Here is a 27,563-nt window from a genome sequence, read left to right as displayed (position 1 = left end):
TGTACTGTCTAATACAGACTATTGCCTGCATAGAACAATATATAGGACAGTGATATCCTTAGCAGTTCCCCAGAGCCCTCCTACATTTACAGTAATCTCCTATTATGGCTCTTCTCTTTTCAATGAAACTGGTTCATTGGCTCTTTCTGTAAGAGGAAAAGGTAATTACCTTTAGACTAAAGAATCCTTTCAGATCATCTGGTATGGTAATATAATATTAAGTACCCAGAACAAAAAATGAGGGAAAAAAAAAAAAAGGCAGCTAAGTATCATAGTTATAAAAAGAGGGCATGTAATATGTAGTGCAACATATCTCCTTGTTTAGATACTGTGAAGATGCAGGCCACTTAAGTAATATTTTCTAACTTTTATAATGTTTACAGTTGTTTCCAATATATTATTTTCATAACTGCATATCTGTAGTGGTTTAACCACAGCCAGTAACTAAATACCATGCAGCCACTCACTCACTCCCCCCTCACTCAAAAGTATGGGGAGGAGAATTTGAAAGGAATTTAAATATCTAGGGTTGAGATAATAACAATTTAATAATTGAAATAAAAACCAAAAGAACAATAACAGTAATAAGAGTTCTAATGAAAAGGAGGGGGAAGAGGAGAGGAATGAAATCCAAAGAGAAGGGAGGAAAGAAAACAAGTGATGCACAACACAATTGCTCACCACCCACTGACCGATGCCCAGTCAGGCCCTGAGCAAAGATCAGCAGCCCTAGACAACCCACCACCACCACCCAGTTTATATACCAATTAACTCTATCCAGCTGAAACCAGGACAACATACTGTAGAAGGGGATAAAGTTCCTGTAGAGGTAGGAATACCTCTTTGGCTAGATCAGGTCAGTTAACCTGCTCTGTCCCCTCCCAATTTCTTGTGCCCCTCCAGGCTTCTCGCTGGCAGGGACCAAGAAACTGAACAGTCCTTGACTTACGGTCCTCGTTTCAGCTGGGATAGAGTTAATTTTCTTCCTAGTAGCTGGTACAGTGCTGTGTTTTGGATTGAGTATGAGAATAATGTTGATAACACATTGATGTTTGCAGTTGTTGCTGGGTAATGTTTATACTAAGATAAGGACTTTTTCGGTTTCTTGGGCCCTGCCAGCAAGAGGGCTGGAGGGGCACAGGAAATTGGGAGGGGACACAGCCAGGACAGGTGACCCAAACTATCCAAAGAAGTATTCCATTACCATATGACATCCTGCTGAGTATATAAACTGGGGGAAGAAGAAGGAAGGGGGGACATTTGGCATTATGGCATTTGTCTTCCCGAGTAACCGTTATGTGTGATGGAGCCCTGCTTTCCTGGAGATGGCTGAACACCTGGATGCCGATGGAAAGTAGTGAATGAATTCCTTGTTTTGCTTTGCTTGCGTGCGTGGCTTTTGCTTTACCTATTGAAGTGTTCTTATGTCAACCCTTGAGTTTTACATTCCTTTCTGATTCTCTTCCCCATCCCTCTGGGTGAGGGGGAGTGAGTGAGCAGCTGCATGGTGCTTGGTTGCTGTCCTGGGTTAAACCATGACACCTGATCTCCTTCTATGACAAGGTGGCCTGCCCCTAGTGGATGAGGGAAAGGCTGTGGATTTTGTCTACCTGGACCTTAGTAAAGCATTTGACACTGTTTCCCACACCATTCTTCTGGAGAAACTGGCTGCTTGTGGCTTGGACATGTGTACTCTATTCTGGGTAAAAAACTGGCTGGATGAATGAGCCCAAAGAGTTGTAGTAAATGGAGTTACATCCAGCTGGCAGCCAGTCACAAATGGTGTTCCCCAGAGCTCAGTACTGGGGCCAATCCTGTTTAATAACTTTATCAATGATCTGGTCGAGGGGATTGAGCGTACCCTCAGTACATTGGCAGACAATACCAAGTTGGGCAGGACTGTTGATCTGCCTGAGGGAAGGAAGGTTCTCCAGAGGGATCTGGACAGGCTGGATTGATGGGCCTAGGCCAATTATATGAGATTCAACACAGCTAAGTGCCGGGTCCTGCACTTGGGTCACAAGAAACCCATGCAGTGCTACAGGCTTGGGGAAGAGTGGCTGGAAAGCTGCCTGGGGGAAAAGGATCTGGGGGTGTTGGTCGAAAGCCAGCTGAACATGAACCATCAGTGTACCCAGGTGGCAAAGGCGGCCAATAGCATTCTGGCTTGTATCAGAAATAGTGTGGCCAGCAGGACTAGGTGAGAGACTGTCCCCCTATACTCAGCACTGGTGAAGCCGCACCATGAATATTGTGTTCAGTTTTGCACCCCTCACTACAAGAAAGACATTGAGGTGTTTGAATATTTTCAGAGAAGAGCAACGAAGCTGGTGAAGGGTATAGAGAACAAGTTCTATGAGGAGTAGCTGAAGGAACTGGGGTTGTTTTGTCTGGAGAGGAGAAGGCCGAGGGGGGACCTTATCACTCTCTACAACTACCTGAAAGAAGGTTGTAGCGAGGTAGGTGCCAGTCTTTTCTCCCAAGTAACAAGCGATAGGACGAGGAGAAATGGCCTCAAGTTGTGCCAGGGGAAGTTTAGACTGGATATAAGGAACAACTTCTTCACTGAAAGAGTTGTTAATCTTTGGAACAGGCTGTCCAGGGAAGTGGTTGAGTCACCATCCCTGGAGGTATTTAGAAGACCTGTAGATGTGGTGTTTAGGGACATGGTTTAGTGATGGACTTGGCAGTGTTAGGTTAATGGTTGGGCTTGATGATCTTAAGGGTCTTTTCCAACTTAAATGATTCTATGATTCTATGATCCTTCTTTATCAGTATGTTTGCTGAGTCACCTTTGTGGCGGCTCCCGTCAGCAGGATATTTCACTCCAAGATCTATACAAAAGGGCAAGCACATATAAACATTGCACCAAGAGTTGTTTCTCTCACCACATACAGTCCCAGGAGGTCAGTGTATGCCTTTATACCCCATGCCAGGAGATTAAAAACACAACACTGCTGTGATGTTGAATAATACTGTAATGGTAGGGTGTAGTCTATACTTTTCAGTTTCATGAGTGCTTTGAACTAACAAGCCATCAAAAAATGATAATATTCAGTACCATGAGGATGTCATAGAACAGGTTCAGGCTAGCTACCTATATTGGGTTTACATGGCAAGGTTTTGGTAGTGGGGGGGCTAAAGGGGCAGCTACTGTAAGAAGATGCCAGAAGCTTTCCCCACATCTGACAGAACCAGTTTCAGACAGCTCCAAGACAGACCTGCCACTGGCCAAAGCTGAGCCAATCAGCAATGTTGGTAGTACCTCTGTAATAACATATTTAAGAAAGGGAAAAGAACTGCTGCAGAACAGCAGCTGGGAGAGAGGAGTGAGAATAATGTGATAGAAACAACTACATAGTTAGTGAAGAAGGAGGGGGAGGAGGTACTCCAGGTGCTTGAGAAGACATTACCCTGCAGCCCATGGAGGTCCATGGTGGAGCAGATATCCACCCTGCAGCCTGTGGAGGACCCCACGTCACAGCAGGTCAATATGCCTGAAGGAGGTTGATACTGTGGAGAGCCCACGCTGGAGCAGGTCTTCTGGCAGGACTTGTGACCCCACAAGGGACCCACACTGGAGCAGTCTGTTCCTGAAGAACTGCACCTGTTGGAAAAAACCCATGCTGGAGCAGTTTGTGAAGAACTGCAGCCTGTGGGAATTGATATAAGAATTACTTACTTTTGAAAAAGAAATATGTAAATATCTATAATGAACAAGAAAGAACTTGAAAAACACCCTCAAACAAAGCAAGCCCCCTACCAACAAAGCCGCCTCCACACAGAATATGTGCGGAATGCTGTTCCTTAAAATGGAGACGAGGCTTGTAAGAACCAATGAGAATTAAGTGTGACTAAACATAATTGTAAACTATTGTCCAAAGTATATAAAATGTTTTACCACGTATTGTGTGCTAGCTTTGTGGATTTACCACCTAGCACCCATCTCTGTGCAGACATGCAATAAATATCTTGACTCTGTGTGTGGATCAGCTCTGGCATACCAGGTGAAGAACCCAGATTTGGGATAACAGGACTCACATTGGAGAAGTTAATGGAGAATTGTCTCTTGTGGGATGGTCCCCATGCTGGAGCAGGGGAAGAGTGTGAGGAGGAAGGAGCAGCAGAGACAATTTGTGTGATCAACTGACTGCAACCCCTATTCCCCATCCCCCTGCATCACTCAGGGGGAAGAAGTAGAGAAGATGGCAGTGAAGTTGAGCCTGTGAAGAAGGGAGGGGTGGGGGGAAAGTATTTTAAGATTGTTCTTATTTCTCATTATCCTACTCTGATTTAGACTGGCAATAAATTAAATTAATTTCCCTGAGTCAGTCTGTTTTGCCCATGACAGTAGTTGCTGACTGATCTCCCTGTCCTTATCTCAACCCATGAGCCTTTTGTCATATCTTCTCTCACCTTTCCAGTTGAGGAGGGGGAGTGACAGAGCGTCTTGGTGGGCACCTGGTGCCTAGCCAAGGTTAACCCACTACAGTGCCACAGACTCTGGACACAGCCACGCTTTTCAATAGGCTGCTTGCTCTGAGCAGGGTGGATAAAAGCTAGTCCTTACCAAATTGACCTAGAGTCTGTGGTTCTTTTCCTAAAGCACACCCCAGCAACTGCAGACATAAACATTGCTGTGGCAGAGTTCTTGCTGAGTTTTTATTAAGTAAATAAGCAAGTCTGTTGCAGCTCTCACTTGGCCTCTGACCCTGAGTAAGTGGATAGGGTAACATCTTTCATCAGTCACTGGCTTGTAGGAGAGAACCACATTGCTATTCTTATACTATAATTACAGGAGATAGGCCCAAGTCTGTAGCTGAATCCTGTGTTCTCTTCTTTGTTCTCTCCACTTTTTGGTCAGAGTAGAAAAAGAGGCCTTTTGTTATTATCTCCTGCACTGGGTTTGGCTGGGATAGAGTTAAATTTCTTCATAATAGCTTGTATAGGGCTATGTTTTGTATTTGTGCTGAAAATACTGTTGATAACACACTGATGTTTTGGTTATTGCTGAGCAGTGCTTACACAGCATAAAGGTCTTTTCTACTCCTCACACTGCCCCACCAGCAAGTAGGTTGGAGTTTCACAAAAAGCTGGGAGGGGATGTAGCTGGGATAGCTGATCCCAACTGACCAAAGCCATATTCTATACCATATTATTGCCTAAACTCCCAAATTACCCAACTCTGATTTAATGTTTAACTATATGTTAAACAAGTATGTGCACAAGGTTTAGGTCAAGCTGACCCACCCTCTCAAGTCGTCAAAAACTGATGAATGAAAGGACTTCTAATCAAGGGAGTCAACCTTGGGAAACAAAGAACAGATAATGAAAAGAACACCGTTATGCAGAAAGAAGCCTCCAAGTGAGAAAGTTCTGGCCACAAGAGGAGGCAAGATAATAAGGTGTTGCAATCAACAGAAAATGAGTTGAAAGTAGGACAAAGGTAATTGTGGTAATGGGAGATCTGGACTGATTTAAAGAACCAGTCACCAATATTCGAGTGAGTGGAGGTTATCTTTATTCGGCAGCGCTGGGTGCATGGGGGATCGCTCCACCAAAGTCATGCACACCGAGGGGATTTTTCAGTCCCCTCTTTATACAAGTCACTCATGTCTATTCATTGACTTTCCAGGGAATCGTTTACATATTCATTACAATTCCAGGAACTCATTTACATATCTCACTAAACTAGTGACCATGATTTAAATCCTTGTCTTTGCCACATTGTATAAACAACAGGAACTTAGGACCAGCTAGCCTTTTTAAAGATGACAAATCCAAGGACTTAGCAATTAGTACATCCGTCATGTTAGCAATAAGGGTCCTTGGACGTTTCCCAACTTTTAGATAAACATAAGTACATCATCCTATAGATAAGTGGTACATCATTCATCATTCAGGACCTCCAACTCAACTAGCCACACCCCCCCAAAAAAAAGCTTCAGTAGTGCTTTCTGAGGACGCATACTATTTTGCACTAAAAGCAAGAAACTTGTAACCTGTCCTGTATGTGAATGAAAATGAATATGTAATGTATTATGAATATGCAATTACTCTGTTGTGTCTAATATGTACCTTTGAGTAACTTGGTGTGCATGTTAGGAGGAAAAAACTCCCATGCACCCAGCACTGCAATAAACCAGTGTCGGCTTTCTAAACTACCATTTGGTTTGGAGAGTTTTCCTGGTTATGATTTTCAGTAACAATATGATGTCAAGTTCAGCAATAAAACTAGGGGGGAGGTTGGCAGATGGGGGCAGCTATTCGGGGACTGGTTGGGCATGGGTTGGTTGGTGGTGAGCAATTGCTTTTATTTGCATCACTTGTCTTTCTTGGGTTTTATTTTTCTCTCTCTTTGTTATTTCCCCACTCTTTTCCTTATTTTTATTTTATTTTATATTATTTTATATCATATTATATTACATTATATTGTTATATTATTTTATTATTATATTATTATATTAAACTGTCTTTATCTGAACCCATGAGTTTTCTCACTTTTACCCTTCCAATTCTTTCCTGCATCCCACCATGGGGAAGTGAGTAAATGGCTGTTTGGTGCTTAGTTGCTGGCTGGGGTTAAACCACTACATCTCCCAAGCTAAATTCTCTGACAAGGCTGTTCAACAGTTTCTCTTAATATCAAAATGGCTGGTTTAGTTACTGTCTGGACCATGTTGTTAGATATTGGGATAAAAGCTCCTCTGCACAACCATAAAGGAGATCAGAAAGACAATGGCAGGAGCTGTATGCCAAATAATACCTTGCTGGGCATATCCCAGGCCCATCACAGGAACCATCAGCCCATCAAAGGGCCATCTGCACAAGACTAGAGGAGAACTGGGGCACATGATAGCAGGCAGAAACCCAAATCAAGGACAATCAAATCAAGGAACAAATATCTTAACCAGGCCCTTCCTAGTGCTGTTCAAGGAGAGAAATGATTCGCATTGTCAAAGGGGGTTGCTCCCTAGGGGTGGGACATGTTATGGGAAGCAGGGAAAAGCAGTTTGGGAATCCCACTGACTTGTTATGGGATATTTAATGGAGGAACCAAAGGTGGGGTTTAGGTGATTTGGGGAGGAACAAGAGTGGGAAAATAGAGGGGCAAGGGGATAAAAAGGGCCGGTAAATAGTGGGCTGGTCAGTATACTTGTCTGGTGATGCCCTGTGCCTGATTAGCGCAGTCTATCCTATCATCTGACTAAATTTCTTTCTAGCTCTTTCCTGAGTGATGGCTTTCTTTTCTGTTTGCATGCATGTGTATGGGGGTCTAAGTGCAAGCAACTGGAGTCAAACCATGAGTCAGAAGCACCATGTCTCCATGGTGCCTGTAATTGGAGTGTGGGTGTGTGAACAAGTGGGTGATCACTAGCAAAGATCAAGCCAACTAGCTGGTGAATATGTAAAATAGCATGGGAGTCAGGTGGTGAGACCTATAAGGGCCAGCTGTGTGTGTGAGAGAGTGCCTGTCTATGTGTCATAATCTAAAGGGTTTCCTGTCCTGCAGATGTGCAGAGATCGCAAACATGAGTTCAGAGGATTCTGTAATACAGAAGGACACAGAGGCTTTGACATGCAGAATCGAACTCTACAACTCGAAGAGAGATATAAAGCAGGTATGTTTATTGCGGCGCCGGGTGCAAGGGGGGTCACTCCTCCTAACTTGCATGCTGTTTCAACAAGCTGACTATTACAGTGCTGTGTTTTGGCTATGATTCGAGAACAGTGTTGATAACGCTGATGTTTTTAGTTGTTGCTGGGTAATGTTTATACTAAATCAAGGACTTTTCAGTTCCTTGGGCCCTGCCAGCCCGAGGGCTGGAGGGGCACAAGAGACTGGGAAGGGACACAATCAGGTCAGCTGACCTGAACCAGCCAAAGAGGCATTCCATACCATGGGACATCATGCTTGGTATATAAACTTGAGGAGTTGGCGCTGGGGGGGAAATCATTGCTTGGGGACTGGCTGGGCATTGGTCAGTGAGCAGTTGTACTGTGCATCACTTGGGTTTGTCGTGTTTGGTTGTTGTTTCCCCCCCCCCCCCCTTTCCTTTGGATTTTACCCCTTTTTTCCCCCCCCACACCATTCCATTATAATTGTTATTATTGTTGTTGTTCTTATCTCTTTATTCTGTTTAAATTATTAAATTTCTCTTATCTCAACCCTCAAGTTTTACATTCCTTTCTGATTCTCCTCCCCACCCCTCTGGGTGAGGGAGGAGTGAGTGAGTGGCTGGGAGCTGCTTCGTTGCCCACTGGGGTTAAAACAGGACAACATGGTAGAAATGGGTGCCACAGGATTATCTAGTCACTCCAGAGGGGTAGGTTCAAATCCTACCATCACCACCAATGACAATATATAATATTCTGTAACAATTAACATCACTCAACTCATTGGCAACTTACACCCAAAATCAAATCCCTTTGAGACACACATCAAACTTCCTAATCTTCCCCCATTACCCACCAAGTGCTCCCAGGCCCTTAAGCAAAAGCAATCCCACAAATGGGCTTGCCTTTGCTTGAGGCAGGAAAGACCCAGACTATTTTCCTGTTGCAGCACTCTCCAAACCAGCTAGCTACAACAAGGCCTTTTACTATCTCATACCAGCATACTCTTCCTGCTAGTCCCTCTGCTGCCTTCATCTAGTCTCTCCTCATCCAGAGTGTACATATACGCTCTCTATACTGTTTCTTCCTCCTCTCTCCCTCAACTGCTCTCTCTTTGTTGGCTGCCCAACCTCTTAACAGAGCCAGCCACAGCTGCACCTTGTCTGCATCAGCCAACACACCTCCCCTGAAGCCAGCCCACAGCTGTATATTATCAATGTTAATTAACCCAGCTTCATTCCTCTACATTTTCCCAAGCATATTTTTATGGTTCACTACAGAAACTTTATCCCCATCTACAGTACACAAAAGCTTTGACTGGGCAGGATCAGCTCGAGTAGGGGTAGCAGATCCTCTGGTATTGACCAACCAGGTAGCCTTTGCTAGATGTTTATCCCAATGTTTGAAAGTTCCACCATCCATTGCTTTCAGCATAGTCTTTAACAGTCCGTTATGACGTGCGGAATTAGACTCTATAACTCGAAAGTTATAAAGTAGGTATGTTTATTGCACGCAGATGCACGGGGGATCGCTCCTCCACAAGCGTGCATGCCCGAAGTGACGAACCATCTCACATTTATACAATAAAACAAATGAATATTCAATTAACGTCTATACATATTCGTTACCTAAACCCCGCTTCGTATGTTAATTGGCTTATCAGTCCGTTTCCTGGAATGTGGTGGTCTTGCAGGTTTGTAGGTGATTCATGTTCTTGTGACCATCCGATCTTCTTCAGGTGATTCATGTCCTTGTGACCACCCAATCTTCTCCAGCAAGGAGACTTAGCACTCCCTCCCTCTAGATAGCATTTGAATGTCTCTCATCTTTTCTCATTCTCTTTTAAATAGCCCCTTTGTTAGAGGAAGAGGGGCAGGCATCTCCCCGTCTCCCCTTTGTTAGAGGAGGAGGGACAGGCGTCTCCTCAAAACTGTAGTTGTCACCGCACCCATGACTAGTCACCATACCCACATTCCTTAAGCAGACACATACAATCACAATCCATGTCCATTATCCCCATTTCACACTATTTCTCCACATCAATCCCCCCTTTTCTATCAAACTAAGTAAATTCTCTTACTTAAGCAGTCTTCCCGAATGATATAAAGCATCATACATAAGTGTTACCCTTTTAAACATTCTCCAAACCCACAAATATAACATAATGGTTAGTATTAAGGAAATTCCTAAACTGATCAATAAGATCACAATGGGGTGTACCAGAGTGTTAAGAATTCCTGTTGCAGAAGGTGACCAGTCAAAGAGAGTATCCCACCAATTATGGTTTCCATCCTGTTCTACCTTTTTTAAAACTTTCTTGATCCCCTCTACATCATGATGGATCATAAGAAGAGTTTCGTGTCCCTTTTCTTTGGTTTCTTCCAGTATACGTTGTAAATCTGCATGTTTTAATAGTTCTTTTATACTGCTTATATTTAGTCCTATGGGGGTAGGAATTATTATCTGTGATAGGGTAAAGTTGGATTTTAAGAATTGATGAGACACTACTGGGGCTGAGTAACTAAAATCGCATCCTGTGATAGTAGTAAAATTACAAATACAATAATTTGAATACTGTGCAGTCTCCTTTACCTCCCCATCTATGGTTATTGTGTTACACTTAGTTCTCAAACACACACATCCCTTCCCTGCATATATAATTACTGTTTTCAAGTTTGCATTTGGTCGGGCCTCGAAATGACATATTTTCTGATCTGTATCTAAACAAGTATCCTGAGCCATTATAGTATTGCTTTCACAGAGGAAGCCCTGCTGCTCTCGCATAATACAAGATTCTAAATCTACTGTTTGCCACTTGTCGCCTGTCTTTCTGGCCCATGTTCTATGTTCAAAAGGGTATAGGAGCACCCCATTATGGTTAATTCCAAGGGCTACAATGGGGTGTATGGTAATTATTACTGCATTATGTATGGTTAACACAAAAGCTGTGATGGTGTGTGTGTTGGGGTCGTAGGTAAAGTTCACCATATTCCACCATGACTGGAGTTTTCTTTCTACCTCCGTAGCATTGTCCCAAACCATCTTTTGAATTTCTGTAGGAAATATGCCTTCCTCTCCTTCTCTTATTATGGATGCAGCTATTGATTGCATCCACATTTGGGCTTGGATACAACTTAGAGCCAAGGCGACGTCGTCCTGTAAACCACCTAACACCTTAGTGATGAGTTGATGATCTTCCATGTTTATTTGTTCCCACCTGGGGAGTACCTTCGATATCAACCATTGATGTGCCCCTAATGCCAATAATGAAGATTTTAGTGGTTGTTGTAGTTTTGATAGATCGGCCGTGGTGGCGGCTAGTTTATTCATTATCACCTCTGAGTCTATGGAATTTAATACTCCGAGTCCTGTTCCCAACATTCCAGTTACATCTCTCACTATTCTGTTTCGATAAATATTTCCCCTTTTTCTTAACCAAGTTGTCCATCCCTCATAAGAGGTTCGTAAGAAGGGGGAACAGGATGGCTTAACATCAGAAACATTGACTTGTATTTGTAACTCTATTCTTTTAAGAGACCATTCTGGGTTAAACAACATTTGTTACTGACCTGTATTTCTGATTACATATGGTCCAATTGTATAAATTTTTGGATCTGGTTTAGTTAATTTAAGATCAAGCGTTAATGGGGTTGTTGTAACTGTGGTGGTGGTAGGAACAGTGGTTAGCATGATTGTTATTTTGATCTTATAAGTCAGAGCTGTTCTTGGGGATTCCTTTCCTAGGCATATTATAAAGATGGGCTCGGTTAAGGTAAAATTGTGCCAACATTCCCGTGAATTAAAGCACATGGTTGTATTTAGAAGGGTAAATTCCTTATCTACCTTTCTGACATTAATCAGGGTGTCTCCCGAAATCTTGGTGTTATCCTTTTCATTATATGTTTGACACCCTACTTTTATCCTATCTCCTAATTTTCCCCATAATCGGTCGACTTTGTGTACATCCTCCCGATCCCATTGATTCCTTTGGTACACCTCATTTTCAGAAAAAACCACCATAGCTAGTTTCGTCTTTGAGTCCACCTTTCCCATTATTCCAGTGTATTTTTTCTGGGCATGATTCCAAGGCCAGTTATCAGGCTCTTGGTTGTAGGCGAGAGAGAGGGTACAAAAAACCACAAATGGTTTAAACCCACTATTGATCATTTTAAGAATCTAAACGTTCCTCATATATACATATAAAATCTGTTTTGATCAAAAATATCTTTGTTTGAGTTGGGGCTTACTGATAACAAGTTGGGCAAGACTGGCCACTGGCTCAGTCCCAGACTCTTTTGTTCTATATTGTTTGTTGTGGTGCCCTTCCCATATGGTGGATCCGCAACTGCTCAGGTTCACTTACTTGCCACCCACATTGTTCCCATTTGTCCGAGTAAATTTGAGTTTCAGTTCTTTTTTATCTGGGGTTACTTTCCACGAAGTTGCAGGGGCTTTCTTAATCCGGGTATGGTGAATCCAAGAATTCTGTCCCTCAACCTTGATTGCAGTGTAGGTGGTGAGTAGGACTTGAAAAGGTCCGGTCCACTGTGGTTCCAGGGTTTTATCTGCAAAACACTTAACGTATACATAGTCTCCTGGTTGTATATCGTGAACAGGTCCATCCAGACCCCTACTGCGTGTTCCCATCACATGCTTCTCAATTCTTATTAATTGTTTGTTTAGTGCCACCATATAGGAAGTCATTGTTTCTTCACCAATCTGTGAAGACGTCCCCTTTTGTACCCCATAGGGTTGTCCATATAAAATTTCAAATGGGCTAAGCCTCTCTTTTGCTCTTGGTCTAGTTCGTATTCGTGTAAGAGCTAATGGCAAAGACTGGGGCCAAGTTAGATTTGTTTCTTGACCTAACTTGACAATCTGTTGTTTGATTAGATGATTCATCTTTTCCACCTGGCCACTCGATTGTGGTCGATATGTGGTAAGTAATTGCCAATCTATTCCTAGATGGTGGCTGATCTGTTGCACTATTCTGGACACAAAATGTGGTCCTCTATCCGAGGACATTACTGCTGGGACTCCAAACCTAGGTATTATCTCTTGGAGTAGTATTTTGGTCACTTCCCGGGCTTTAGCAGTTCTGCACGGGAAGGCTTCTGGCCAACCTGAAAAGGTATCCGTTAGTACCAATAAATATCGATACCCCCCTTTTCTAGGAAGTTCCGAGAAATCGATCTGCCAATGTTGCCCCGGAACATTTCCTCTCCCAATTTTTCCCAACTTTGGCCCCTTGGTAATCTTAGGATTAGTCTGGAGACAAAGATCACATTGTTGGGTTACTTGTCTAATAGTAGTATACAAATTTCGTGCTATTATGTTTTTAGTGAGATCCTTATATAGAGCTTCTGCCCCCCCGTGCCTTTTTCTATGTTCTTCCCTGACTACTGACCATACCATGTAGGAAGGAATCACTATTCTCCCATGTGAGATTATAGCCCACCCTTCCTTATTATATGATCCCTCTAGGTCAGAAATCAGTTTGCGATCTTCTTTTGTATAGTCTGGTTTACCTTCTAGAGATATTTGTCCATCGGGTATTAGCGCACCCTCTACCTTGATTGCTTTTCTGGCTGCCTGTTTTGCTTCCCTGTCCGCCAGTTCATTTCCTCTTTCCAATTCTGTGCTCACTTTCTGGTGTGCCTTAATGTGCATAATTGCCACCCTTTCAGGAAGCTGGACCACATTTAGGAGTTTCAAAATTTCTTCCGCATGTTTGATGATTTTTCCTTGGGAGTTTAACAGTCCCCTTTCTTTCCATATTGCTCCATGAGCATGTACCACTCCAAAGGCATATTTAGAATCAGTCCAAATATTTATAGGTTTTCCCCGAGCTCTCTCCAGAGCTCGAGTAAGGGCTATGATTTCAGCCTTCTGTGCCGAAGTGTCAGCTGGTAGCGGCCCCGATTCTATCACTTCTTCAGAGGTTGTAACAGCATATCCGGAATGTCGCTTTCCATTCAGCATATAGCTGCTCCCATCCGTGAACCAATGTTCAGCTCCATTAATAGGAACATCCTTGAGATCTGTCCGACTAGAATAAGTGGCTTCGATTGTTTCTAGACAGTCATGATCGACTGATTCTCCAATATTCCCATTAAGAAATGAGGCCGGATTTACGATGTTTGTAGTCACGATCTCAACATCATCTTGTCCTACCATTATGGCCTGGTATTTTAGGAATCTCTGTGGGGAGAGCCAATGCCCCCCTTTTGCTTCAAGGACTGCAGACACTGTGTGGGATACTAAGACAGTCATTTTCTGGCCCAGGGTAAACTTCCGGGCCTCCTGGATGTTTAGGATGACGGCTGCTACTGCTCTCAGGCAACCAGGCCACCCTTTTGCAGTGGCATCCAGCTGTTTAGAGAAGTATGCCACTGCCCGTCTGTATGGTCCCAAATCTTGTGCCAGTATTCCTAATGCCATTCCCTGTTTCTCATGGGAAAATAGGAAAAATGGCTTACTCACATCAGGAAGTCCTAGTGCTGGTGCCAACATCAAGGCTTTCTTCAGTTCATGGAAAGCTCTGTCTGATTCAGCATCCCACTGAAGATCCTTCTGATTAGCTGCTATCAGGGAATATAATGGTTTAACAAGCAAACCATAATTACATATCCAAAGCCGGCACCATCCTGTCATTCCCAGAAATGTCTGCAGTTCTTTTACAGTTCGTGGTCGGGGGGCTTGGCATATGGCTTCTTTTTGGGCCTTCCCCAGGACCCGTTGTCCGGCACTGATCTCGTACCCTAGGTATGTGACCTGTTGTAACACCACCTGTGCCTTCTTCTTAGAAACTCGATATCCTTGTAGTCCCAGAAAGTTCAGCAGACTCACAGTCCAAATAATACAAGATTCTTCGGTTCTGGTTGCAATAAGAAGATCGTCTACATATTGTAACACTTTCCCTTCTTCTGACGGTGGTTCCCATAACTCCAAATCCTTTGCTAATTGGTTTCCAAAAATTGTGGGGCTATTTTTAAACCCCTGTGGCAACACCGTCCATGTGAGCTGGGTCTTTCGACCGCTTCTGGGATTTTCCCATTCAAAAGCAAAAATTCTTTGGCTGGCTTCATGGAGAGGGAGGCAAAAGAAGGCATCTTTTAAGTCTAAAACTGTGAACCAAGCTAGGTCAGGTGTCAGGGTGGTTAGTAAGGTATAGGGGTTAGCTACTACAGGATACAGATCCTCTGTTATTTTGTTAATGGCCCTTAAATCTTGAACTATCCTATAAGACCCATCAGGTTTTTTAACTGGGAGGATAGGTGTGTTAAATTCTGACTCACATTCTTTTAGTAGTTTTAGTTCTATGAATCACTCTATGTTTGGACGAATTCCTTCCCTATCTTCCCTTTTCAGTGGGTATTGTTTAATTCTTACCGCACTCTGTCCTTCCTTCAGTTTTACTATTACAGGTGATGCATTCTTGGCACGTCCCGGTATGTCAATTGCCCATACTCCGGGATATACCTGATCAATAATTCTGGTATCAATTTCCCTTTTTATAGGAGTATTGGCCAGAGATAGGCTCATAACCTGTATGTATTGATGATTATTTACCTCCAGAGTAACTTCCCCTTTTTTAAATTTGATTGTTGCCTCCAATTGTTCTAATAAGTCCCTACCAAGAAGGGCCTTTGGGGAATTTGGCATAAATAGGAATTTATGGATCCCCATCTGTTTTCCCAACTTATATTTTAAAGGTTTACAAAAATAAGCCTTTTCAGTTTGGCCAGTTGCACCTTTTACTGAAACATAATCATTTCCCAAAGGCATTAAAGCCTGGTTCAAAACCGAATAGGTGGCTCCTGTGTCTATTAAAAATTCCACCTCCTCCTGTTCTTCTCCTAGTTTTAATTTTATTAATGGGTCGGCTAGTCAATTTTCTTCTTCCATGTGAGCTATTGTTTTCCCTTGATTATTGCGCCATTTAGTGTTTTCTTGATGTCTGCGTTCAGGGCATTCATTTTTCCAGTGTCCTGTCCTTTTGCATATTGCACACTGATTCCTACCCAGGGGTGTCAGCCCACGCCTTGATTTAACTTTAGATTTTTGATTCTCATTTTCTCTTACTACTGCTAATATTTTCTTTTGGTCCTGCTTGTAACCTTCTTCTCGATTACTAAATATTCTCCATGCTTCCTCTACTAATTTTTCCAAGTCTCTATTTTCAGGAGGTCTCAATTTTTGCAACTTGCGCCTAATATCCCCCTGTGATTGTCCTAAAAAGAGGGATATTAGTTGCTGTGCGCCTACCTCCGAATTTGGGTCCAGAGACGTGTGCCGGCGCATTGCATCTCTTATTCTGTCTAAGAATTCTGAAGGTGTTTCAGAAGGACCCTGTCTGACCTCATATAACGCTGCCCAATTTATTGTTCTAGGAATTGCTTTCTCCATTCCTCTGAATATCCATTCCTGGTATGCCTGTAATCTTCCCATTTCAGCGGCGCGGTTTGGGTCCCATTCCGGGTCCAACAAAGGAAACCATTCTCTATAATTATCTCCCTTTATATTATAGTGTTCCTTTGCGAGATCCCCCGCTGTTTTTATGACTAATTGTTTTTCAGTTTCAGTCAAACAATCTAATAATAATTGTATATCACTCCAGTCAGGATTGTGCTGTTTTATTAGAAATTTAAAATTCTGTGCCGTCTTTATCGGATCATTACGGTATTCTCGGGCAGCCTCTTTCCATTCTCTCAGATCAGCGCCCGTGAACGGAACTTTTATTTTCATTGTTCCTCCGTCCGGATTTACGGCTTCTCGGAGGGGTGCCTGTAAAATAGACTTCTGTCTGGTGCGTGAAGACACTGGACTATTTGGAGCCGTAATGGCAGTTTTTGTGTTTCCTTGTGTGGCACCGGGTGTTTGGCTTTCTTTATAAATAACTTGTGGAATTTCTTCCTCTTGTTCGCCTGGGGGTGGACTGGGAGCCCCGGCCGAACCTTGTCTCTCCACTCTATAAGGTGGATTAAATAAATCATTTAATTCGGGCTCTTGTTCTCCGTTTAATTTGATACACCTTTGTCCAATACTACATGCTGAGCAACATCTTTTCAACTTTCCTTTACGCTCCCTCCTGTCCTCTCTTTCTAGTGCTAGTACCATAGGATCCCGAGGGGGTACTAAGCCGCAGTCCTTTTGCCACTCAGGTTCGTCCCGGAGGACGAAGAACATGTCTGCATATGATACTTCATCCCATTTTCCCTCTCTCCTCAGAAACAACATTAATTGCAGGAGAGTGTTATAATCTAACATTCCTCCCTCCTGAGGCCATTTCGCATCACTCTCCAATTTATACAAAGGCCACCACTGATTACAATATTTAACCAATTTCCTTCTATTTTCAGTACCACCATGTCCTACAATATCACTCCAATGTTTTAATATACAACCCAAAGGCGATTTTTCACAGGGCTTACTCCTTCCATTTCCCATTTTGCAATTTTAATTACTTTGTTTTTCTCCGGCCGCCTTAGCCACCCAAGGTCGGAAACGCCAATAGAGCTTCTTACTCGTATTGCACTCAAACGCGTGTCTCAAGCACTCTTGCACTCACACTTAGTCAAAATAATTAAGCTATACATGGAAAATCAAAATGCGCATCTCAATCACACTATTCACACTCTCCGGGCAGCCCGCAGTCACACAAGCAGTATGTTATACGGTACCGTGCACTTATGTACAAACTTTTAGGAACACTAACAGTTCACAAAGTATGCATTTCAATGAACAATTGCCAAAAAGCAAACAACAAACAAAAAACAATTTTTCCTGGTCTTAAGCAGAGTGTTAAGTTTTCCGCTATTTGCCAAAAATTACCAGAATATTAATATTTTTCAACATACATTTCATAACTCCGAGTTTTGAACATATAACAAGACAACACATAGAACAAACAAGACACAGAGCGCTATTTCAGTTGTTACATTCCAGGAATTCCCCAATTCTTAAGACAACCTAAAGGAAGTTTTTTAGCTTCCTCTTTTTCCTACGCAAAAGTTTCCCTTTTACTTTTGCTGTGAGGTCCCTCTTGTTCCTGAGATTCCGCCTTATTCCGTCCCGCCCCCCGCTTTCCGTCACGAGGCCTCCGGGCTTTTAGGATCTGGCAGTAACCTCGGGTTTGCTCGATCTGCCCTCAAGATCGCTAGCGGCCACCCCTTGGTCAGCAAACCCCCTCCCAAGGTACCTTTCCTCCTGGGGACTACGCTGCACGCCGGACGTCTCCGTGCGTCTCACCAGCCGCCCCGTTACTAAACATACCGTTTTATCCGTGGATCCAGGGGTTTCTCTTCTGCTCCCGGGTGAACAGCTGAGAAGAGGAGGCTCCTCCGAGGAAATCTCCCGGGGCGCGCCTAGGAGCGTCCGCTCCGCAGCTGGTCCCTCGGCCGAGCAGAAATCCTCCTGGCTGGCTCGCCAAACTGACGTGCGGAATTAGACTCTATAACTCGAAAGTTATAAAGTAGGTATGTTTATTGCGCGCAGATGCACGGGGGATCGCTCCTCCACAAGCGTGCATGCCCGAAGTGACGAACCATCTCACATTTATACAATGAACAAATGAATATTCAATTAACGCCTATACATATTTGTTACCTAAACCCCGCTTCGTATGTTAATTAGCTTATCAGTCCGTTTCCTGGAATGTGGTGGTCTTGCAGGTTTGTAGGTGATTCATGTTCTTGTGACCATCCGATCTTCTTCAGGTGATTCATGTCCTTGTGACCACCCAATCTTCTCCAGCAAGGAGACTTAGCACTCCCTCCCTCTAGATAGCATTTGAATGTCTCTCATCTTTTCTCATTCTCTTTTAAATAGCCCCTTTGTTAGAGGAGGAGGGGCAGGCGTCTCCTCAAAACTGTAGTTGTCACCGCACCCATGACTAGTCACCATACCCACATTCCTTAAGCAGACACATACAATCACAATCCATGTCCATTATCCCCATTTCACACTATTTCTCCACATCAGTTACATCGTTCCATTTTCCCAGAGGCTGGTGCATGACAGGGGATGTGATATACCCACTCAATACCATGCTTTTTGGCCCAGGTGTCTATGAGATTGTTTTGGAAATGAGTTCCATTGACTGATTCAATTCTTTCTGGGGTGCCATGTTGCCACAAGATCTGTATTTCAAGGCCCAGGAGAGTGTTCTGGGCAGTGGCATAGGGCACAGGTTATGTTTCCAGCCATCCCGTGGTTGCTTCCACCATTGTAAGCACATGGTGCTTGCCTTGGTGGGTCTGTGGGAGTGTGATATAGTCAATCTGCCAAGCCTCACAATATTTATATTTCAGCCATCGTCCTCCATAGCACAGAGGCTTTAACTGCTTGGCTTGCTTAATTGCAGTGCATGTTTCCCATTCATGGATTACCTATGCAATAGTGTCCATGGTTAAGTCCACCCCTCGATCTCGGGGCCATCTATATGTTGCATCTCATCCTTGATGATCTGAAGTGTCATGGGCCCACCAAGTTATAAATAATTCCCCTTTATGTTGCCAATCCAAATCTACTTGTGCCACTTCACTCTTGGCTGCTTGAGCTACCTGCTGGTTGTTTACATGTTCCTCAGTGGCCCGACTCTTGGGTACATGAGCATCTACATGATGTACTTTTACAACCATGTTCTCCAACCGAGTGGCGATATCTTGCCATAATGCAGCAGCCCAGATGGGTTTACCTCTGTGTTGCCAATTACTTTGCTTCTGTTGCTACAACCACCCCCACAGGACGTTTTCCACCATCCATGAGTCAGGATAGAGGTAAAGTATTGGCCATCTTTCTCCTTTAGAAATGTCTAAAGCCAGCTGGATAGCTTTCTCTGCTGCAAACTGGCTTGATTCACCTTCTTCTTCAACAGTTTCTGCAACTTGTCGTAGGGGACTCCATACAGCCGCCTTCTGATACTTTCCTACAATATGACAGGACCCATCAGTAAACAAGGCATATTGCTTCTCATGTTCTGGCAGTTCATTATACAAAGGGGCTTCTTCAGCACATCACCTCTTCCTCTGATGACACACCAAAATCTTCACCTTCTGGCCAGTCCATAATAATTTCCAAAATTCCTGGACGATTGGGATTTCCTGTCCGAGTTTGTTGTGTAATCAACATGATCCACTTACTCCATGTAGCATTAGTTGCATGATGTGTAGAAGAAACCCTCCCTTTAAAAATCCAGCCCAGCACTGGTAACCAGGGGGCCAAGAGGAGCTGTCCTTCAGTACCAATCACTTCTGAAGCGGCTCAAACTCCTTCATAAGCTGCCAATACCTCTTTTTCAGTTGGAGTATAGCGGGCCTCAGATCCTTTATATCAGGGGTCCTCAAACTTTTTAAACAGGGGGCCGGTTCACTGTCCCTCAGACACTGTCAGGGACTGGACTATAGTTTGGAAAAAAATGAACGAATGCTATGCACAGTGCACATATCTTATTTGTAGTAGTGCACAAAAAACAGGAGAAAGAATGCAATATTTAAAATGAAGAGCAATTGTAATCAACAAAAACAAATAATATTTCAATGTGAACTATGGGCCTGCTTTTGGCTAATGAGATGGTCAATGTTAGGTTCCATATTTGTCACTGCCAATCGTAGCAAGTGATGCAAGTGTTCATCAGTTAGTCTGGATCTGATTGGAGATTTCAGATGTTTCATTTTGGAAAAAGTCTGCTCACAGACATAGGTGCTGCCAAAGATGGTTGTAATTTTGAGTGCATGGTTCCTGAGATTATGATATGTCTCTGAGGGGAGAGAGACATAGAAATTAGTAAGGCTGCTTGATTTGAATGCATCTTTCAGCGAGTCACAAGTCTGTAGCTCGGCCAATTCCATTTGGTAAATCGGATCAACAGTTTCAATGTCAACAGAAAATGGGTTCCGGAAAAGCTGCATGTCCTGTTCATGGAGACGAAGCTCTTTAAATCTAATTTGAAACTCCTTTTGCAACATTTCTAGTACATCCATACATGTTTTGTTTGGGAATACAACTGCTGGTTTTTCTGCAGACAGGTTTTGAGTTGTGGGGAGATGGCAGAAGTTTTCCTCCTTTACTTGGTTAATGAGCAGGTCTAATTTGACTTGAAATGCTTTCACATGTGATGTGAAACATATCACAGATGAGCTTCCCCTTTCCTTGAAGCTGGACACTGAAATTGTTGAGTAGCTCTGTTACATCTGTCAGAAACGCAAGGTGCCATTTCCATTCTGCATCTTTGAGCTCTGGTACTTCTTTGTTTTTAGAAAGCACAAAATCATAAACCTGTGGAAATAAGTCATAAAATCGTTTCAAAACTGTCCCTCGACTCAGCCAACAGACTTCTGTGTGGTACAGAATATCTTCATAGGCAACATTTAGCTCAGACAGAAATTCCTGACACTCTGTGGTTTAGTGCAGGAGCTCTAATGCAGTTAACACAAGAAAGCACAATTTTCATGCCAGAGTCCAGCTTCAGTGATTTACAACACAGGGCTTGTTGGTGGATGATGCGGTGTATGGCTATTGGATGTGAATGGCTGCGTTTGTCCATCTCTTTGTTAATGTGTGCAACCACTCCTTTCATGGAGCCGTCCATGCTAGAAGCACCATCATTTGTCACATTGAATAGTTTACCCCAGTCCAGCTCCAAATCATTCATAGTTTGGCAAACTTTCTCAGAGATATCCTCTCCTGTAGTTGTTCCTTTGGTGCTTTTCAGTGCAGCAAGCTCCTCTGTGACTTCGAAAGAATCATTTGTCCCATGAATGAAAATTAGAAGTTGTGCAGAATCACAAACATCATTGCTTTTGTCGAGTGCCAATGAGAAACAGCAAAGTTTTTTAGAGGAGTTTTGCAACTGCAGATTCAAATTTTCCCCCATTTCTTCAGTCCTTCGTGTAATTGCAGGTCCTGAAAGACTCACTATACTAAATAAATTCGCCTTCTCTGGACACATCTCTTTGGCCACAGAAAGGAGGCATTCTTTAACAAATTCTCCCTCTGTGAATGCTCTGCCAGTGCGCGCTACGAGCTTGGCAACTTGATAGCTTGCTCGAAGTGATGACATATTGAGCTGCTTTTGCTTCACAAACGTACTTTGCTGAGTTGTCAATCCATGTTTCAGTCTTAATATTTTATCTTTTCTCACTTGTCCGACCAAAGAATCATATTAACCTTTATGTTGAGTTTCGTAGTGTCGACGCAAATTGTATTCCTTTGACACAGACACTGAATTCTGGCATATCAGACAAACAGCTCGCTCTTTGCACTCCGTGAAAAAATAATCAGAAGTCCACTTCTTGGAACACCCCGCACTCGGTGTCAATTGTTCTTTTTTTTGACATGATGGTGCGCGCGCTTCCCACTGGTGCTGGCTTGCTTGTCCTGCCTGGGAGCTGGAGGGAGGGAGGGAGAGACGGGGGAGCCGCCCCCCTCGCTGATGCCGCCGCCCCCCTCCTCAGCCCGGCCGCGCAGTCCGGACAGGGTGGCCAGAAGGGACTGAAGGGACTTTGCCGCGCCGGGGCTCTGGCGATTCGCCCGAGTTGGCTGGACCTCGCAGTGCAGAGGCTGCCGACTGAGCTTGCCCCGCAGAGGAGATGCCCGCGGAGGAGGAGGAGGAGGAGGAGGAGGAGGAGGAGGAGGAGGGGGAGGAAGAGAACGGGGCGGCGGCGGCGCTGTTTGTAGCCGAGAGGCGCCCCCTGGCGGGGGCAGGTCGAGAACGAGACACTGGTTCCAGCCCAGTTCCGGCGGGTGCGTGGGGGCTGCGGAGGCCGGCGCGGATGAAGGGGCAGGCAGACATCTGCGGCTGCTTGGTTTCCCCCCCCAACCCCCGGCGGGGGGGTTCTGTAAATACCGGGGGCCGGATTGAGGACCCTAGGGGGCCGTATCCGGCCCGCGGGTCGTAGTTTGAGGACCCCTGATTTATATCCTCAACTCCAAAAGCCCAAAGGTCGTCCTTGAGTTTCACCTGGTGCTTTCTACCAGAGGCTCCAGGTAGGGCCATTCTCCCCAGCTGCAGTGTAGAGCACATTCTCTACATCTTGCCCAGTCTGAACCAGCCCAAGACCTACTGCTTGAACTATGTGCCATTTAATTTGTTCAAAGGCTTGTCATTGCTCAGGACCCCATTTAAAATCATTCTGCTTTCGGGTCACGTGATAAAGAGGGCTTACAATCATACTGTAATTTGGAATGTGCATTCTCCAAAAACCGATGACACCTAGGAAAGCCTGAGTTTCTTTCTTACTAGTTGGTGGAGACATCACTGCTATTTTGTTGATCATAGCCACTGGGATTTCACAACGTCCATCTTGCCATTTTATCCCCAAAACCTGGATCTCCTGTGCAGGTCCCTTGACTTTACTTTGTTTCTGGCAAAACAGGCTTTCAGGAGGATTTGGATAATTTTCTGCCCTTTCTTGAAAACTTCTTCTACTGTATTGCCCCATATGATGATGTCATCAATACATTGCATATGTTCTGGAGCTCCACCCTGTTCTAGTGCGGCCTGGATCAGTCCGTGGCAGATGGTAGGGCTGTGTTTCCACCCCTGGGGCAGTCATTTCCAGGTGTATTGGACACCTCTCCAAGTGAAGGCAAACCGTGGCCTGCACTCTACAGCCAAAGGGTGTTGACACAGAAGGTTCGGACGCAACTTATACGACCAATGTGATCAAGTTAGTGCCACTTTATTAAGGGATACACAGCAATGTATACACTAGCACAAACACACACATTGCTTCTAGATTGCTAATAGGCTAAAGCTGCTTGTCTATTCACTCTCCTGCACTCTATGATTGGTCACGGCGTGGTATCCATGCTCCTCGCCTACATTCTGTTTTGACATTCTATTTTCTTATTTTTCAGTCCAACTCCTTTATCTCTTTCCCACGTATGCAGTTCCTTAATAGTCCAACTTTCTTATCTCTCTGCCAGTACACAATTTCTTTGTCTCCCTTGGCCTTGCATATGTCCTTCACAAAAGCTGCAGCTTGTTACAGCTTTGGCCTGCTTGGCCTGCTGTTACAACAAAGTTACTTGGTCTGGATTGCTCATAATATGCCCATTGTCTTCTAGCCACTCCACAAATCCCCCTTTTTGTTTCTGAGCAATCCAGACCCCTTTTATCATTCAGTTCATAATACTCATAAAGCAATTCCACACACAGACCAATATCATTTAAAAGATTACAATGACAATTAATACCGTTATCCCATGCAGAAACAAATCTTTTAACCATCCAGTAATTCCTAAACTCTGTAGCCAGTCCGTTAACCCGTTCTCAATCTTTATAGCCTGTACATTTTTTCTTAACTCATCAAGCTGCTTATGAAAAGAGTTTGAGTGATCAGTCAAATTCATACAACACTTTCTTTAGTGCTGTTCACTATAGGCTACTCTCTACTGTTCATGCTGTTTCCTTATCTTCTAGAGGTGAGATCACATTCCTCCTTTGTTTCTGTCTCACCCTAGTTTCTTCTCATACTCCCTCAAAGTTCTTTAACTCTTTGCTGCAGGATCTCAACTGCACATCGTCAAAGCAAGGCCAAAGCTGCACATTATCAATGTGAAAACAACCCACTGTCTCTGTTCTGTACAGTTCTACAATTCCCCCCTTTTTGTTTTTGAACAGCTAGTACCAGGTTTGCCATGTTCTGCAGGGCCCTTGCAAACATGACAGCAACCAAGGCAATAGCAAACAAACAATACTGCTAATTGAGTGAATGGATGCCAAAAAGGCTGACATTTTCTCAGATTTTGGTAACATGTTGCTGCAATGGGGCGCCTAAAATCCACGCAGCACATACCATCAAAATCCTCACAGCCATGTTCTTGAGCCAACAGCAAAAAGCCAATAGTCGCTCTGTTTTGTATATAATGGTGGCAAATTTGACTCACATTCTTAACTGCCTAACAAACAAGGTGATTTAACTCTTTAATGCTTTCTCTGCTGTTACTCCGGATAAGAGAAGAACCGTTGCAATACGTTCCCATCAGTTCCATAAATCAACTACATCATTACCTGCTTCATCCAAAGTTATATTGCGTTTAAGCGCATTATGCTTATCAGCATGTTCACGTGTTGATTTATGTGGGTGTCAGGGTCCCATCATAGCCTCCTACTACATTAGCATCTACATAAAGACAACTATAGACATTCAAAGTGCAAACAATATCAACTTCTTTTGGATTAACATTATACAGAGGTAATCAATTATCCCAAATATCAAGACTTTCAGTAAGATTCTGCATTCCCCACATACATTCACTTTTTTGCAACAATGTCTGCAAGTCAGCTTCAAGGAAGGGCACACCAAACAAGGACTGGTTCAGTAAGGAGGCCACACATTAGTTGTTGGGTTGACTGGCAGCAGCAGCGCTCCCACGATCCGGTACACTAAGCTCAGGCCGCACACAGCGAGCAGGTATCCATCGCGGATCTTCATCTGTGGAAACACACGCATAACCTCTCCCCCAAGTTAACAATTCATGCGGTCCCGACCAATGCCCGGTACGAGGGACTTTCACACGTACTAAGACGCTTTCATGCTTTTGCTGCTTGTCACCAATTGACACAAAGTGCCGCACAATGGGAGGCACCGCATGGTCGGCAGAGATTTTCATTAAGTTCAAAACATAGCATGCTTTCTCTAATCGTGCCTCTGGGGTCATTCCCTTCATTCCCTTTTTTTTTTTTTTTTAAATATATGTTACCAGAGACACTTTACCGTAACAGAGAAGCCATTATTTACATCTCTGAGCCCAGACACAAACCACAGCTGCATTCACCACCAGGCTCAGGGCAGAAATCATTCATGCACTTACATAGCTATATATCACTACAAGCATGCAGACACCTATTTATCACTAGATAACCATGTTCATCTTTCCTAGTCTCCTTCACAATACCCAGCTGTTCTCTCATCTCTTGTTAGGTCAAATATTCTCCAGTTTCCTCTCCTATCTCTCTCTTCAGACATTCTCTATCCTCTTTTTTGCTTGTTAATTGCGACGAGGCAATGGGGGTGTGTAGCTGGGTGACCATGACCTGATTTATGTTACAATCAACTAAACGTTGAATACAGGAAAAAAGGCATGGGACATATAAGGCAAACATCAATAAGGTGGTTAAAGATAATTATAATAAATTCTGTAATACTTTTGATCCACGGCCCAAAGTTTCCCAGCCGTGAGAAGAGATCAAAGGCATCCCACCCTTGGCTCTGCTGCAGACCTTTGTTTAAGGCTTTTAAGTTTTGTATGCTTTTGTGGATTAATCCAGAGTGGTCACTCAGATTCACATAATACGTTCTATCAAAGTCTTCACATGCATGTCTCTGTGCTAATAATAAAAATCATTAGCAACTAGGTTCTGTAGCAAGATATAACAGACAGAATCGACATCTGTTAATAAGCCAGAAAAAAAAAGAAATAGTATTTGTAGTATTACTTTCTTTAGCAAGCTGGCAGCCTAATTTACTAAGCAAGTTAAGAGCGTGTAATATTCTACAGAAGAGATTAGAGAAGCAGAAAGAAAAGTGTGTTATGCTGCATTCCAGAACTCAACCTGAGAGTTACAGTCTGCTGTGAGTTCTGCGTTATAATCATTTGACACATGTTGGGATTGCGATTGTGAAAGTTGCCCGTTTACAGTTTTCATTGGCGTTATCATAGCTAGTTGTTTTAAAAGCAACCCTTGAGCTTCCTCATGCTCGACTTGTTGCAAAATATTCTGAAGCCGATCAATAGTTAGTATATGACTCTTTAGGACTCTGCAAGACTGTGGCAAGACTCACTAGACTAGAGGCTCGCCCAGACTCCCGCATCCGGACTGCTTTAATAGCCATCTCCTTCATTTGCAAATAGGTGTCCCTGGGATACCTTGCCTGAGTCACAGAATCGGCATAATTATTTTCTCCAGCCAACTGCTCCTAGTTAACAGCAATTCCCCGATTAAGGTTTTCAATCAAGGCCACTATACATAGCTCACAAAAATCAGATAACCACATCATATATTGCGTGAGAGTTAGTACCATACAAAGCAATGACTTCCAATCATGTGGTGTGAGTGTATAAGGCTCTGCCATCACTTCAAGAAGGGACATAGCAAATGTACTATGAATCCTCCCTTCCCGCACTGCTTTGCTTAACTCTTTAACAGCCTCGTATTGCACAGGCTGCCACTCTGCAGGTTGATTTGGCTGACAAAATACTGAACATGCCATAGCGACTCCCAAATCCCCTTGCTTAAGCGCTTCCCACTTGCATTCCTGCCACCAATCCCTCAGACCCCCTTTCACCCTCCCCGAAAATACAGTCAATGCATCGGGTGTGGGGGGGTGTGTGTGTGGGGTGTGTGGAAGGGTGGTTTATCAGTGTCAATGGAATCATTGTCCGAGTTGTCCTGTTCCCGTGCTTGGTCCTGTGTTGTGAGGGTCGCTGCAATCAGTGACAGAAGCTTTGGAGGCAGAGGAGGTGTGTACGGAATCACCATCATTGACGGTGTGTTGAGAAGAGTCGTGCTGTTGGTGGAATTTACAGCCTCCTCTAGTTCAGTGCTTACACTGTTGGTGGAATTTATAGTTTCCTCTGGTTTAGCACTGTTAGTAGAATTAGTCGACACTTGGCAAAGAGTAGTCAGAATTTGACGCTACGGTGTTAAATGCATTCCCATTGTGGAGTCCCCCTCAGCAGCAGCATCATACAATCGTCTGCTGACCGCTTTCATTTCTTTCAAAGACTAGAAAATTGAACCTCCACATTGTGGAGAATTTAGCACTTTCTTTAGAGCCTGAACTAATGTCCTCCCACAGTGCCGCACCAATATTTTCCCAAGTGACTAGTTCAAAGGCTCTACTCACTGAGGGGATCAGTCCTCACTGCTGAGCCCATGACAGCAACCTCTTCAGGCTTCCCTCATCATAAGATAACCCTCTCTTCGAGAGGATATG

General features: G+C 43.7%; 1 protein-coding gene across 1 annotated transcript; it reads right to left on the bottom strand.

Annotated features, from left to right (window-relative positions):
• Nucleotides 1-119: 119 nt before the first annotated feature.
• LOC129783206 (uncharacterized) lies at nucleotides 120-21,679 on the bottom strand. The gene is given in 5 exon segments (XM_055793081.1): nucleotides 120-146; nucleotides 13,414-15,495; nucleotides 15,703-16,588; nucleotides 19,363-19,546; nucleotides 21,073-21,679. Coding segments are annotated over 5 exon segments (3,786 nt in total).
• Nucleotides 21,680-27,563: the final 5,884 nt, after the last annotated feature.

Source organism: Falco peregrinus, chromosome W (genome assembly GCF_023634155.1).
Source record: "Falco peregrinus isolate bFalPer1 chromosome W, bFalPer1.pri, whole genome shotgun sequence".
NCBI classification, from domain to species: Eukaryota; Metazoa; Chordata; class Aves; order Falconiformes; family Falconidae; genus Falco; species Falco peregrinus.
This window is presented reverse-complemented; position numbering and strand designations above follow the sequence as displayed.